A 16,228-nucleotide genomic window follows, 5' to 3' on the forward strand; every position below is an offset into this window, starting at 1 on the left:
ATCTTTATTTTTAGGATTTTTAAACACCATTTTAAACTATCCCCTTTAATTTCCAATAACATAAACATAACCAATTATTCTATATAACTGGAATTATTTTCAATTATTTCCAATAAAATACAAGTCGAGTCCCAGTGAGATTTAAAGAAACTGATTTTTTTTATTTAGATGAGAATTATTCTTTCTTTGGAAGTAAAAATGCTTTGGGAAAATAAATTAAACCGTAAAAAATAAATGAAAACCTTGACGTCAGTTTATTTGCAAAAACCTTTTATAGCCTGTATCATGTTACACTTGAAAGTTTTATTATAGGAAGGTACGGATGGTATTTTATTGTTAGATTTTAATAATAAGTTTTACATACTTGGCTATCTAATAATTTATCTCATTCACCTGACATGTTACTTTGGACTTTGAGGTGTAAAGGTTAGTTCACTCGATTCACTTTGTAACGTGGGTTAATATCGGTCAAGTTATACGCAAGATATGATACAGTCTCACCCTTTTTTATTTATCAGAACAAAGGTGTTTTTGTTTATTTGCAGTTTGTGTGGTTTGTAACACTGAACACTGATTAATGTGTCGATTATTCAGTAACAGCTACAGTAAAGGCTTTATGTGAGATGCACCTCCCCTCGGGGCAGCACACAATAAATACTGATCCATTCTCTGCTTGCTTGGACTTCTCTAAGTCACACTGAAGGTGGTGTGCATTTGCTCTGTAACACTTACAAGCACAGATTCTAGTCTGACCAGGAGAAGAAGAAATGGAGAAACAAGTGGTGGATATAGCAAAGAAAGCCTTTAACACTGGTAGGTCCCAAGTCCTGCGGTACAGAGTTGAGCAGCTCCGAGCTTTACTGCGGCTCATCAGAGAGAAACAGGCGGAGATCAGTGCTGCTCTTACACACGACCTGCACAGGGTAAGAGCTGCTACAGTGCATCAGTGCTTCTCTTCTTATCACCACAGATATACTGCTTTACACTTAAAAAGTAAAAAGTACACTTTGGTACTCTTATCGTTTGCAATTCTTATTATGTACCTTTAACTCGAAATGTTTATATAGTTTACCTGTAAAAAATAAAAAAAGATTTAATCTTTAAGGTACATATTTTGATTAGGTGTGGTGTAATTATAACTTTTTAGGTAAAGGACACATAGTAAAGGATACTTCTCCAGTTTTCTCTATTAATTTACAGTTTACATTGGTTTCCTACCTGGATTGGCATCTCTAAATTGTCTAGTGTGTGTGTGTGTGTGCGTGTCCTGTCTTGTGCCCTGAGCCACCTGGGAATGGCTGTATGCTAGTCTATAAATGCGTGGATTAGATCTCATAGACCAGTGGATCTCAGTGTGGCGTACAGGGTGAAGATGTTTTTTGGGACTGGACTCAGAGCAAAAAAGTCACCAGAGCATCTGATTTTCCTCTGATAGAAGCAGGAAAGTGCTGTCAGATATATGCCGCTCACAGGACCAAGAAAACGTGATCATTAACACATCCGGTGTATGAAGAGGGTGTCATTGTCTGTATTGACAATAGATAATAGTCCCATAGATAATATTGAGGTTGAGATAGAACATATTGAATTGTGGACCAATAATGCAGAGAGTGAGGACCACTCAGTTTTAGCAGATAGTCTCAGTAGAGAGAAATGCGCTTTGACGATTGTTCAGTGTAAATTCCTAGCACTAGTTAATATGTAACTATCATATTGTAATGAGAGTGAGGGATAGATTTTTAATAAAGAGCAAGCATAGGCCAATTTTAATGTATTTAAAAATATTTGTATGGTTTCTTACCCCAAAAATATAACAAAATAAAAAGGTGAAAGGGAAATGTATTGAAATTGATTAAACACGATACAATATTTTCCCATAAACCTATCATACTGTATGCAGTAGAGTGCTAAATAATGAGTGTAATATTGAAATAATGGGATTATTTAATAAATAAATCAAATAAATGATTCGCTGATCTGAAATTATTTCTGTCAAATGAAATAGTAACAGTTTTGATAATACTTATCTAATAATTATGTAAACATTATCTCACAAACCATAAAAGTCACAAACATCTCGTACACATAAACTAATTATTTGATATCATGGACATTAAACAGACTTAAACGTAAATCAGCACAGCACATTATATGCAATTTACATTTCTATTATTTATGCATCACAAACGCTTGCAGTTCTTGCTGCTAAGGATGGTCCAACCAGTTATTAGGTTTAGGGGGCAAGCACCTTTTCACACATGGCCATGTGGGTTTGGATTTTGTTTTCCCTTAATAATAAAACCCTTTATTTAAATACTGCATGTTGTGTTCACTTGTGTTATCTTTGACTAATATTTAAATTTGTTTGATGATCTGAAACATTCAAGTATGACAAATGTGCAAAAAAACTAAATCAGGAAGGGGGCCAACACTTTTTCACACCACTGTATGTATATTGTCAGGAAATGTATCCAGTGAAACAAATGCGATATATACTGTCCTTTTGACTGCAGAGTGAGTTCAACACACCGCTTTTGGAGCTCATTGGACTTGAGAATGAAATCAAGCTGGCTGAACGTGAACTCAGTGACTGGACAAGACCTCAGCCGGTTCAAAAAAACCTTGTCACCATGACGGATGATGTGTTTATTAAAGCTGAACCTTTGGGTGTGGTACTGATCATTGGCGCCTGGAACTACCCATGGGCTCTTACCTTGGGCCCGCTCATTGGAGCAATTGCAGCAGGTACAGCTAGGGCTTAGGAGCTGTCATACATCCATTCCTTCCTTTTGCAGTTAGCTACATATCTGTACCTTAGACTCATTGTGGTGACTGAACAATTCACAGTAGCCACTGAATAATATGCTTTCAGATGATAATAAAATGGGATGTAATTTAAGGGCTAATTAACTCTAAAAGAGTGCAAATTACTAAGAACTGTCATCTTTTTCCGCATTAATCTTTAAAATTCACTCGTGCAGAAATGTTCGTTCACTCTGAAACTTCTCTTGTAAGGCAATGCTGCTGTGGTGAAGCCTTCAGAACTGAGTAAAAATTCAGCCAGCCTTCTGAAAGAACTGCTGCCTCAGTATTTGGATCAGGTCTGTGACTTCCAGTGAGTTTTCATTTTGCAAGTATGGACAAATCATAAATCTGTTAACTACACCGACGTACACCAAAGCTCTCTCTCTCTCTCTCTCTCTCTCTCTCTCTCTCTCTCTCTCTCTCTCTCTCTCTCTCTATATATATATATATATATATATGTATATATATATATATATATATATATATAAAATAGAGTACGGTGATGTAATTGCCTAGTCAAATGCATTAATTGAGACATAAAAATGAGTGTAACATTTGAATAGTTGAGTCTCTTCATCCTCAACTTCTTCTTCTTCTTTCATAATTGCTTATTGTATATTATGCCATGTTAGTAGGAAAATGCTTGTTTCTGTTTGACTAACAAGCATATATGTGATTTGAAATGCTTTTTTCATTGCACATTGCACATAAAATATATTATTCAGGTCTGGCTAACATATTTATTTTCCCTTCAAGCGTAAGCCCAAATCAGCAATGCTAGCTAGCTGTACAGTTATACAGTATGAGCAAGTGTTGACTTAGTCTGAACATCGGCACTGCTGTGATTCAGCTTAGAAAAAGAGGCCTGAATCCTGAATAATCCACACTCATGTTATATGCCATCAGCTTGCTGGCTAACTAAGTGACAGTTATTTTGTTCATTCCTGTTAAAGGCAGGGTCTCCGATTTTTGAGAAATGCTTCAGAAAACTCAGTCGGGCCGAATAATAAAAAAATCAAAAATAAAATTCAAAACAAACGCGTAGCCAATGAGCAGAAAGGGGCGGGGCTTGTCAATATGGGCGAAGAGTGTCCAGTGCGCATGTGTGACATTAGCAGAAAGCGGTTTTAACATTGACATGGAGGATAAAAACAAAGAAAGTAAACAAAGAAAGGTTTACGATAAGGCACGAAGTAGGACGTGTTAATATAGGATCAGCTTTCCAGCGCTGGAGAGAACTGAAGGAGCAGGAAGTTGGCTACATATTCACAGATTGGAGTTTCCCGAGTCAATAACTCCTGAGCTAAACGCTGTTACTACACAAATAACACCTGTTTTCTATAGTAGTAATGTAGAGAGGCAGCTACAACCATGTTTTGCTAGTAACAGCGTTTAGTTCAGGAGTTATTGACTCGGGAAATTCAACTTCACTTAAGACGCCGAGGCGCTTTTTTCCTTCTCGATAGGTGAGTAACGTTGGTTTTGCTTTGTTTCATAGAACTAATATTGCCATCCTTTGCATGATTATGCTTGTGTGTCACAAGCCCTTCAGCTATGATAAAGACACATTTCTTTCCAGTAGTTGCCTGGGTTACGTATGTATGTGTGGGCGGAGCTATCAATACAGGGGTGGGACCCATTTGGGTTAGGGGCGTGTTTGTTTTTGTGATTTTATATGTCAACATTGGCTTTCAAAAGTCGGAGATCCTGCCTTTAATTTGTGCACACAGTTTGTGCACTTGGCGTCTCTTCTAAACCTTTAACCTTCAGCTGATGAGCTTTCATAGTTTAAGTCAGAAGTTACGTTTACAAAACGTACATCGTTCGTTATTCCCACCGATAATATTACTAACTGTTTTAATGGGATTCAATGCAGTTTTACTAAAATATAAGCACTCTTAGAAGTCTGCTAGTCCAATTCAATTAGTGGACAAGAACAAATTGTTGTACAATAGACTCCAATTCGCTTGGATTTGTCATTCCTGCATGTTGCTAATTCTAAAAATGTTAAATGTTAAATCTGTGCACGTTTTTCTGCCAGGTGAAAGATGATTCAGAATAAGTAAGCATGCTATAGAGGGGCATCACACCACCATCAAGCACAAATGGTTTAAATATGTATTACAAAACAATGGTTCATTTCTGAAAGTCAACATACTGTAAGAGTGTGTGTGTGTACCCTGCGATGGGTTGGCACTCCGTCCAGGGTGTATCCTGCCTTGATGCCCGATGACGCCTGAGATAGGCACAGGCTCCCCGTGACCCGAGGTAGTTCGGATAAGCGGTAGAAGATGAATGAATGAATGAATGAACATACTGTAAGTGAAATTATTATTGATCTGGGTGCTTCATGCTTTGCGATCTCTCAATGTCTGCTCTTGTTTCGATTTTTTAGCTTAATTCAGCATCAGCACATGACATTTTATCCAGAGCCCAAACTAGAGTCTACCTTCATTTTACTGGTCCAACTTTATGTTTGTTCTCAGTTCTTAGTTATGAATCTACATAAGCATGACTGTTGTATAATCTACTGGCTGTTTGAATCGTTTAGGAGATGTACCATGTGGTGACTGGAGGAGTTCCTGAAACGCAGGAGTTGCTAAAGCAGCGTTTCGATCACATCTTCTACACAGGAAGCAGCACAGTGGGCAAACTGGTTATGGAAGCAGCTGCACGCCACCTCACACCAGTCACTCTGGAACTGGGGGGGAAAAGTCCTTGCTATATTGATCAGAACTGTGACCTTGCAGTCGCTTGCCGGTAAAACATTGTTCACAAACTGCATTCATACAATAATTTAAATGCACCAACATTCTGTCTTTATTACCTAAATTTATGTTGAGAGTATGCCATATATGTTCAATTTATAGGGTTCACTGGTGGTCATCTATATTTTACTGTACATCCCACACTATGCCATTACTAACCAGGTTTGTTTGCTGGACCACTATTTACTTTGGGCATGGTGAAGAGCTTCGGGATTACTATATCCCTCACTGTGCATGGACAAAGATAAACTGTAGTCTCTAAACTTCAAAAGTCTAATAAACTTGCCTGTATATAGTGGATATAGTAAGATGTAGACACAGAACATAAAGTTTCAAATGAAACTGGACATTTCAGAACACTGTCCTTAATCAGCTGTATATCTACAGTGCTTCTGAGGCTAGAAATGGTGAATCTATATGCAGAGTATATTATATACTCTTATATGGTGCAGGGGAAGTGTTCACCTCACAGTTCAGGGCCCCCGGTTCAATCCTCTGCTGTGCAGAATTCCTGTGCTGTGTGGGTTTCCTCCCACCTGGCAAAACATGCTGATGTCTTGGCTAAGATAAATTCCCCTGTAGTGTGAATGAGTATGTGAATGTGTGGGTGCCTGGTCTCCTGCAATGGCCTGGCATCCGATCCATGGTTTATTCTCACCACAGTGTTCCCAGGATAAGCTCCAAATCATTAGCAGTAAGCCTAATTCTTTGTGTAGCTGATTAACTGCTGGTTCCCGAGTCCTAACATGACTCTGCATTAGGATCTTTATTTAATAAAGTAAAGGTACTTTTGAATGTACTGTAGCCTGTAGACAAATGATTGCGCTAATGTTAAGTGTAAAGCATAACATTATGCAAGATTAGATTTTCAACAATCTGATTAGATTTTCTATTTGATTATTCCAACAAAATGATAATAAAATAATTTCACTAATAATAAACATTTATTGAATACCTGTATCTATTACCTTAGTTAGATTTAAAAAGACATTGAATCAAACATTTTTCTAGACCGTATGTATGCTCTATGGTGTAGTATTATGTTTCCATTTTTGTTTTTGTCTTCAGTCGAATCACTTGGGGAAAGTTTTCTAACTGTGGCCAGACCTGCATCGCACCAGACTACATCCTCTGTAATGCCAGCATCCAGAACAGACTGATTGAAGAGATTCGCCAGACATTACAGGTTTGTTCTCTGAAAGTTTTTTAAGGAAATCATATTCTTCCTAGAATATAAAGAATGTACTGTACTCTGACGTTCGTGCTTACTTCAGGAGTTCTACGGTGAGAACCCGAAAAGCTCTCCAGATTACGGCCGTATCATCAACCAGAATCACTTTGCGCGTGTGCTGGCTCTGATGGAGGGATGCACTGTGGCTGTAGGGGGAGAGAGCGATAAATCACAGTGTTACATTGGTATGAATATGTCTTGTGATTTAAATAAAAATATAAAGTGTTTGTGCCGTCGGTGGGGTAGTAGTTTGTTTCGTTGTTGGATTTGTGTACAGCATTAGTGGATGTGTATTTCCTGGTTTCTGCTAGCTCCTACCGTTCTGAAGGATGTTTTGCCTCACGCCAGGATAATGCAGGAAGAGATCTTTGGACCCGCGCTGCCAATCATCACTGTCAGTGATGTCAATGAGGCCATTCGCTTCATTAATGACAGAGAAAAACCTTTGGCTCTTTATGTCTTCTCTTCCGATAAGAAGGTATTTTTATATTCTGAGCAGCTGATAATATTATGTAATACACAGTACTGTATGTCTAGTAGAAACTGCTTTAGCTTAATTTCAAGGAGTTTCATTTCTTTTTTGTCTTTTTGTGAAGGTGATCAAGCGAATGCTGACTGAGACGACTAGCGGAGGAGTGGTGGTTAATGACGTAATGATCCACTACACAATCAGCTCGTTACCCTTTGGTGGAGTAGGTAGGTTAGCCTGTTAAAAACACAAGCTTGTTATTTGCATATAAACATATCCTCGTGCTCGGGTTTGAGTAGCGAGTGTATTGGACTAATCATGCTCCTAGAAACAATCAATAAAAACACAAAATTGCATCTCATCTTTGCAACTGTGTTTAATTTTTAAGCTATGTTTAAGCAATTATTTGGTAATATGAAGCCAGAAAGCTTTCCTACTCCGGTTAGGAAAGTAATAATGTAATAATAATAATAGTAATAATGTTTTCTTGTGCTGAAAAGAAAATGTACAGCTTATGTGTGCATTATATCATACTAGATGAAGGAGAAGCTTTACTGTCTTCGCTCCCATAGATATTTGCTTCACCAAGTCACATTTGCATGAAGTTAGACCCATATCTAATCACCTATATTTGCTGTCACTCATGTTTTCTGGAAAATAAATGCTCTCTGTGTGAATGTAGCATTTGTTTTTGTAATTATAGCCCAGAAAAAGAATAAACAAATCATCTGTTTGCTTCGAGCGGAACCAAAATGTGAACTTTTCTATTCTTGTGTTTAAATATCTGATATAACAAAGAAAGAAAACACAAAGATAAAAAGAAAGAAATGCTTAGTACTGTTCCATCTGCACAGGCTGTATGCAAGCCTAGTATTATAAAATGGTAGATTTTGAAAGTTATTCAACTCGACAGCTGTCTATTTTGATAAGGAAACACTCAGGCTATGAAAATTTGCTGTTTGTGCTTAAACATATAGTGATGAAATAGCATGTAATAATTTACTGGAGGATTGTCAAATAACCAATGATTTTGAATTTCCTGTTTTAAATAATGAATTTCCTGTTTAAATATATATATATTTATATATATATGTAGAGATGTGGTAGCTCAGTGGTTAAGGTGTTGGGCTACTGATCAGAAGGTCATGGGTTCGAACCCCAGGTCCACCAAGCTGCCACTGCTGGGCCCCTGAACAAGGCCCTTAACCCTCAGTTGCTCAGTTGTTAAGTCACTCTGGATAAGGGTGTCTGCTAAATGCTGTAAATGTAACTCTAAATATATATAATGTTAAGCCCTATCTTTTCTTTAATTTACCAAGCTAAGCTGTTTTTGTTAAGAGAAGCAATATGCAAAGCCTGGTTATTTGTCTAATGTGTACTTTAATGGTGAGAAAATGTTTCTAGTGCTAGGTTTGTCTTTTTCTGCACGCTTCACAAATACATAGACATTTTTCAAGAAGCCAGCAAAAGCAACACAATCACGTAGAGGCTGGAAAAGCATCATCCATCCATCGTTTATTTGAATCATTTATTTATTTATTGCATCTTTTATAAGACAGAATATATGTGTATGAACGAGAGGGAGGGAAGTAGAAGTGTGAGGTAAAAGGGGGCTGAAGCCAAGAAGGTGGTGCAGGGGGTTGGTGTGGGTGGAGAAAAGTGTCAGGAGTGTTGTGTGACAAGTTTGTCAGCAAGAATCAAAGAAAAGGTTTACAAGACAGTAGTAAGAACAGCTATGCTGTATGGGTTAGAGACTGTAGCAGTGAGAAAAACACACGAGGCAGAGATGGAGCTATCAGAGATGAGGATGTTGAGGTTTTCTTTAGGAGTGACGAGGATGGACAGGATTAGGAACGAGCACATCAGAGGGACAGCTCAGGTTGGCTGTTTTGGAGACAAGGTCAGAGAGGCTAGATTGAGGTGGTTTGGTAAAAGGATGTTGGAGATGGAGCTGCCAGGTAAGAGGTCAAGACGAAGGCCAAATAGGAGATATATGGGTGCGTTAAATGAGGTGTGAGAGTAGAGGATGCCGAGGACAGAGTTAGGTGGAAACAGAAGATTTGCTGTGGTTACCCCTAACGGGAAAAGCCGAAATTAGAATTAGATTTATTTATTACATCCTTGCTTATTAATTTTGTAGCTTTTTAGCCATTTTCTTTACATTTTTCAAGTCTGTGCATCTCTCTCTCTCTCTCTCTCTCTCTCTTTCTTAGGAAACAGTGGGATGGGCAGATACCACGGCAAGCACACCTTTGACCAGTTTAGTCACAAACGTGCTTGCCTCATCAAGTCTTTAGGTATGGAGAGTCTGAACAAAGCACGCTATCCTCCACAAACTGCGTCCCGTCTGCGCAGAGCTCGGTTCTTCATGCTGAAACGCTTATGCAGCTGTACACAACTCACCCGCACCTGGGCTGTCATCTCCACCATGCTGGCCTTGGGTCTGCTTATTGCCTTACTGGTCGTCCTGCTCAAGGTTAGCTGCCATGTTCCCCATATACATAGGACACTTAATTTAATCATAATGAAAATAAAATGAACCAACATGTGGCATCATGCATTCACATGTCATCCATGCAAAAATCTCTTTTAATCTCATTATATTATATTAGTCTGTCTTATAAGATGTTATTGCACCTCTGTACGCCCAGAATGTGGCACACACTCAACACTCGCTAGACACTATATGCTTACTGTATAGTGAGTCAGTCTATTAAGTGGCATCATACTGGGAATATGTGTGAATTTGTTAGTTCTTCAATTTTCATATCTGATGGGGTTTTTTTTCCTTAAAACTGTTGCTGTAGCAGTGACAAGTACACTTAGAGCAAGCTTTTTAGTACCACTGCATCCTTTTGTATTGCCAAACCTAATAAAAACTGTCCGGTCAAAGACAGTTAGGATCATGTTTTTTTTTTGACATTAATGGAATTTGACTTCAGGTTCACCCAAAATGCTTTTTCTGTTGGTACCTAAGCACTTCACATTAAAATCACTTATTAACAGTCTAGGGAACAAATTCTCTTTGAACAAAACCATGATCATTATTGTCTTGATGTGTGATTTGTCCTGACGTTCTTTTTTTCTGCTTTGGAAGTGCTCTAGCATAGTCACTGCTTCAGCTGTGGTTTTATTAAGCTGAAAATAAAATCTCACAATTTCTTTGCTCTTTAACATCTACACTGAGGACTGAAGAACAAAAATCACAGAAATCTATTCAACGCCTGTATTAATCTTTAAAATAAACGTACAGCTTAAAGATCACGATTATTAGTGTACAATGCTGTCAAAAAGTATTTACCCTCCAATTATTAGTTTTCATTCTGCTGCTTGAAAAAAGTGATCGAACCCTAATGTAAAATGTTTTGATGTGTTGGAGCTGATAAGTACGGAAGCGTATTGCATTCACTTGAGGAAAAAAATCTACTCTGTTTTTTCTGAATTAACGAGTTAATTATCTCAAAATTATGAGATAATTTTTTTTGAAAAACATTTTTTCACTCTGTTTTTATGAATTAATGAGTTAATTATCTCAGAATTATGAGATCATTTTTCATTAAAAAAAAAATTTAATTGTTCTGTTTTTCTGAATTAATGAGATCCCTCAAAATCCTGCCAGGAGCGCTATTTTAGGTGGATTGCATGGAAGTAAACATGTCCCGCCTTTCAAGTTTAATCCATTGGGATTACATTAGGAGATACTGCTGTCTTTAAGTAATATAAATGGTATTGTTATTAGTGCGTCAACTTTGCGCAGACACCTCAAGACTTTGCGCCTGTTCAGACGAAAAGAACATTCTGATCTGCTTGACGTTGCTGTGTTTCTCCAGGATCAGTTGAATTAAGTCGTTAATTCAGAAAAACAGAGCAAAAAACTTTTTATTCATGAAAAATATCTCATAATTCTGAGATAATTAACTCGTTAATTCAGAAAAACAGAGTAGATTTTTTTTTCCTCAAGTGAATGCAATACGCTTCCGTAGATAAGGGATTGATTAATGAACAAATGCATTGTTAAGGTAAAACAGTGCTCAATTCAAATAAAAGTGTGTCCTCACTTTTTTTTGAGGACACGAATAAAACTGCTGATTTAGCCACGGTTGCTGTTACGAAGACAAGTATCTGCCCTGGATATTATTTTAAATGAAGAAATTGTGAATCTTACAAAAAATAACAGACAAAAATCTACACAGGACACAACAGGACTGTCAAGCAGTAGAAAAGTAAATAAGGAGCCAGGTTCAAATTTCAAGTGGACCAAAAGTCCAAAATACATCCAGAGATAAAAAAGCGAAACAACAACAAAAGGAAAAAGACAACACACACTTCTAGACTGAGTTAAATGACAAGGAATAAAAATGTTTTGAGACTAGATTTGAAAACAGAGCCTCACTGACAATGGCAATGAATTCCAGAGCTAAGGAGCAGCGACTGCAAATGCTCAATCACCCCTTATGATTCATCTTTGCCCTAGGGACAACCAAGACCTTGATGGGACAAACGAATCAAAGTTCGATCGAACAAAAGTTTGACGCAGACTGAGTTACAGCAAGCTTTACAGAGTTTTCTAGACGTCAACAACCTCTTTATCACTTCACTAGCACTCCTGAGAAGTGCTAAGATACAGTCGTACCTCGAGTTTGCTCGAAGCCATCTGACAAAACCTGAAAAAAAGAACACAAAATGAGACTTTTGGCCTGAAGGCAAAGCACTGTTTGTGACAACCAAAATACACAAATATCACCATCATGTAGGCAGAACAATATCCTGTGGTGACGACTCAGCAGGAGGAATCGGAAAGCTTGTTTTGGGTTGTGTTTTGAGACAGAAAAAATTTCATCAGGACAAATATGAAAAAGAATGAAAGGGTTGGGGAGGTGGGACAAAATAATTTGAAGGCGTTAATATGATTTATATTGAGTGTTTCATTTTGTTCCACAGGGAATCGTGATTTGAAGATGCCTAAAGATCTACACCTCAAGACATGCTGCAGAATTGAAGCAAAGTCTGTCAAACTGTAGTGCATTTCATTTTATATTTTGAACTACTCTTCCTGGCAGTGTTTACATGTTTTGTTTGCTTGTTCTTAAACCCCTTATTACAGATTCATTCAGAAGCTGAAATGCCAGTAGGACAAACACTGGCAAAACAGACTTGTCAGCATTACCTAGATTTCCTGAGCATTGGACAGGGAATTTGAATTGCTGATGGTTTCGGATAAGCTGTTTTCACTGTTCGGTGACACCAGCAACAAAGAGCTTGTTCTTTTCTGCTTCTTGCTTTGATGCTCAAGCCAGACTCTGAGACTCTCAGGAAGGATTTGGCATCATTGAACTCCATAAAATGCCACCAGGTGGCGTCATGTCACTATATTATAACATGAACTCATCTCTTTTTAGTAATTGTCTCAATTTATTTCAGAAGTTTGGAAGTAACACTGTTGTTATCGTTTGTAATTAATTTGTTCATTAAAAAAAACTCATCAAATGTCAAATAATATTCACAATATAATGAAAGTGCACACCGAACCCTTTTGATATAGAGCCTTCATTATCAAAACTAATGTTTTTCTTTAAAGTGCTATGAATTTCATTAGAACTGATAAATCTTTTATATTTTGGTCTCCATTTAAATCGTGAAAGTCTGACTCTTTGACTGACTCTAATCCCCTTGAGTCGGAATATTTCAAATTCAGCACACATTGTTCTTCTCAAATATCATCTAGGTTTACATTCCACATTTGCTATACCACATGCTGGGAATAGAAATAGATTATACTCGTGTGCTCGTGGACGTCCTGTCTTTTCCATATGTGATTCATGTGCAGTGATTCTGTATTTCATCAGATTGCAATTCTGCTATGACTCACAGCATCTAGTGGACCCCTGAGGCAAGGTGCCCCCCCTACTGATTTACCACTCTGTACTCTAGTGAGTTTATGCATTCCAGCACAGGCTCAGAGCTGAAGTGTTTGTTTACTTTAGATTATAATCCTTAATGTGGCTTTACAGTTCTAAGGGAATACAACATTTACATTACATTTACATATAGCAGACACCCTTATCCAGAGTGACTTACAATTTTTATTTCAATTCATACAACTTAGCAATTAAGGGTTAAGGGCCTTGCTCAGGGGCCCAGCAGTGGCAGCTTGGTGGACCTGGGATTCGAACTCATGCCCTTTTTTTAAATTATTTTTATTTTTATTTTTTTTCCATCATCAGTTTTCTTTTTCTTTGTCTGCTTGTTTCTACTGATTCTGTGAACATCAAGACTGCTGTTTTCTCAATTATGGTCACCAAGCTCATTTATTTAATGCGCATTGCGATTTATTTCTTGAGTACAGCAGCTTTTTGAGGCAGGACACAGATATAGTTTGACAGAGTGGATCATTTAAATCTGTACTCTGAAACAAAAAAAGAAAAAATGAGATGACGTTGTATCGGAGATATGAATTGTATCTTGCTGACAGATAAAAAAATAAACTGAGAAAATAGGACTGGTCATTTCCCTGAGTCTCACTTTACTATAGCCTTTATCATTAGCAAAAATATGAAGAGAGAGGAAAAGGCAGACAGAGTTGAATCACACACACACACACACACACACACACACACACACACACACACACACATACACGTAGCATTATCGGATTTTGTACAAGAATATTCACTGGAAATTTTTCTTTCTGAATTCTTCACTGAGAAAATTAGGTCCAAGTTGACCTTGCTTGTTTTTGAGTTATGAATATACACTGAATATCAGTCAAACAGTCAAACTAGATTGGTGATAATAAATGACACTTGGTGGGCTGTGATTTCCACTACTGTGTGAAAAATTAAAACCTGCCATACCCCTTGGCTATTCTGCTCAAATCCCATTTTGAGAACCAAAGTAGTGGTCCATCCATCCATCCATCCATCCATCCATATTCTGTACTGCTTATCATTCACAGGGAACCTGGAGTTTATCCCAGGGGACTTGGGGCACAACGCACGAGACACCATGAATGGGAAAACAACCACACTTCTCTTACACAAACACTGCAATCTCTTTATTTTGTTTTTGCTGCATACAAAGCATAACACCTAATCTCAAAACCAGGTCTTCTCATGTCTAAGTGATTAGAACGCTTCAGAGAGGATTAGCGGTTCTCACGTTTGCTTTGGACCTCTGCGGTTGGGGATTTGTTTCCCGTCTTTGCCCTGAGTGTGGAGTTTGCCTGTTCTCCCAGTGGTTCAGGGGGTTTCGTCTGGCTACTCTATTTTCCTCCCCAAGTACAAAGACATGCATTGTAGGCTGGTTGGTATTTCTAAATTATGTGTAGTGTGAGTGTTGTTTTATTGTGTCCTGGGATTGACTCCAGGTTCCCGGCGACCCTGTGTAGAATAAGTGCTACAGAAAAGGGATTAATGGATGAAGTGCTGCTGTATGATTGTATAAATTCTTTTGTGTGGAGTTGATTTTCTCTGGATAGACATTATCATCCTCTCATCTTGTTCTTTTTGCAAAAAAAAGTGGCACATCTCTGTCTTACAGCTCCAGTGTTGCAGTTTCCATGACTACATATTAACCCTGCTAACCTTGGCATGCACAGCATTTATGAATATGCGTGTGTGTGTGTGTATGCGCTTGCTAAGTGACTGTACCTCCCACGCTAGGCCCACATGTCTCTCTCTCTGCTAAATACACCTTCCTCTCAGCTTCCCATGTGGTTCTGCGCTCTCCTCCTACTGAATATAAGCAGATTTGGGTAAATGACTGAGAAAGTGTAATCCTGTACTGATACAAATTACAGGACTAATGATGTCATCAGTACCATTACTTTAATGCTACCTAATCTTGCCTTTGGAATGGTTTTATTCGATTAAATTCTACTTCTATGTAAAGTAATCCTACCCTGATTTTATATCACAGTGCTGTTGAATGCTAGGATATGATTGCTCAGAAGCTGTTGGTTTGTTTTCTATAACAGAAGCTCTGACAATAGTTTAAACTATACATAAAAAGATGTTTTAATTGTTATAATTTAAAATGAATATTTTTAAATTAAATTTAAGCTTTAATTGCATGCATTCATTTATTTATTTTTTTCTTATTAGTATTTCATATATTTATTTCTTTTTTCTGTCTCTCTTCTGTTTCTATACTTCTATAAAGCTGCTTTGAGACAATGGGAATTGTTAAAATATATTGAATTTAAAATTGAATTTAACGTTTAAAATTGAGAGGAGACGTACAGCATAGTTATCATTTTTGGAATCTCCAGTGTCAGCACTTAAAATAGCTGTAATAAGTTTTTTGACATGGGAAATTCTTCAAGATATAGAAGTTTGCTGTTTTTCTGTTTTTTTCTTTTTGTTTGTTTGTTTTTTATGATTAACTTTGAGCGGAAGAAAAAAAGAGTGGTAACAGGTATTAACTTGTCTCATAAGGGTTCCACAGTATTAACTATAAGCAGATAAATGTCAAACATGCTAACATGCTAATTACTGCAAGTCACTGTGCCCCCATATAATAAAATATTAGGTCAGATTTTTTTCTTTTTCTAATGTTAATGTTCCACATAAAGAAAGGAGACACAAAGACACACTGGTCTTATGCTAATTTGAACCTTGCTTTAACATCACAAAATAAATCATATATAGTTATGCAAGTCTCAAAGAAGCTTTATGGAACTAGCTAGCTAACAGTGTTAGTATTCACAGTTAGCTTAGGTGACCAGATCAACATCCAGAAACTACACACTACTAACACTGCACTGACAGTGCACTGAAATGGTAGTAATGTACTCACTACATTATAAATTAATAAACTATGATGTACCTGCATAAAACAGTAATAAGCAAAGAAATTCAAGGTAACCTGGGTTTTGCCAAATATTTTGAAACGTGTCCTATTCCGAATTACATAATGGATCTTACATGTAGTCTGCTACTGCCTATAAATATTGTT

The 16,228-nt window shown here is 37.4% G+C and overlaps 1 protein-coding gene across 3 annotated transcripts; it reads left to right on the plus strand.

The window, feature by feature from the left end:
- The first annotated feature begins 315 nt into the window (after positions 1-315).
- On the plus strand, positions 316-13,772 carry LOC132857677 (aldehyde dehydrogenase family 3 member A2-like). Of its 3 annotated transcripts, XM_060887649.1 has the most exons (11): positions 316-923; positions 2,514-2,745; positions 3,016-3,101; positions 5,357-5,565; positions 6,642-6,759; positions 6,848-6,989; positions 7,116-7,282; positions 7,401-7,500; positions 9,487-9,749; positions 12,215-12,278; positions 12,378-13,772. In XM_060887649.1, exons 1-10 carry the CDS (start codon positions 768-770, stop codon positions 12,227-12,229), a joined length of 1,488 nt encoding a protein of 495 aa, XP_060743632.1. In that variant the 5' UTR covers positions 316-767; the 3' UTR covers positions 12,230-12,278; positions 12,378-13,772. The 3 variants fall into 3 exon arrangements, with proteins under 3 accessions (XP_060743632.1, XP_060743631.1, XP_060743633.1); XM_060887648.1 differs by having other exon boundaries at positions 12,215-13,772; XM_060887650.1 differs by lacking the exons at positions 316-923; positions 2,514-2,745 and having other exon boundaries at positions 3,016-3,115; positions 12,215-13,772.
- Positions 13,773-16,228: the final 2,456 nt, after the last annotated feature.

This window comes from Tachysurus vachellii, chromosome 15 (genome assembly GCF_030014155.1).
Source record: "Tachysurus vachellii isolate PV-2020 chromosome 15, HZAU_Pvac_v1, whole genome shotgun sequence".
Lineage (NCBI taxonomy): Eukaryota > Metazoa > Chordata > Actinopteri > Siluriformes > Bagridae > Tachysurus > Tachysurus vachellii.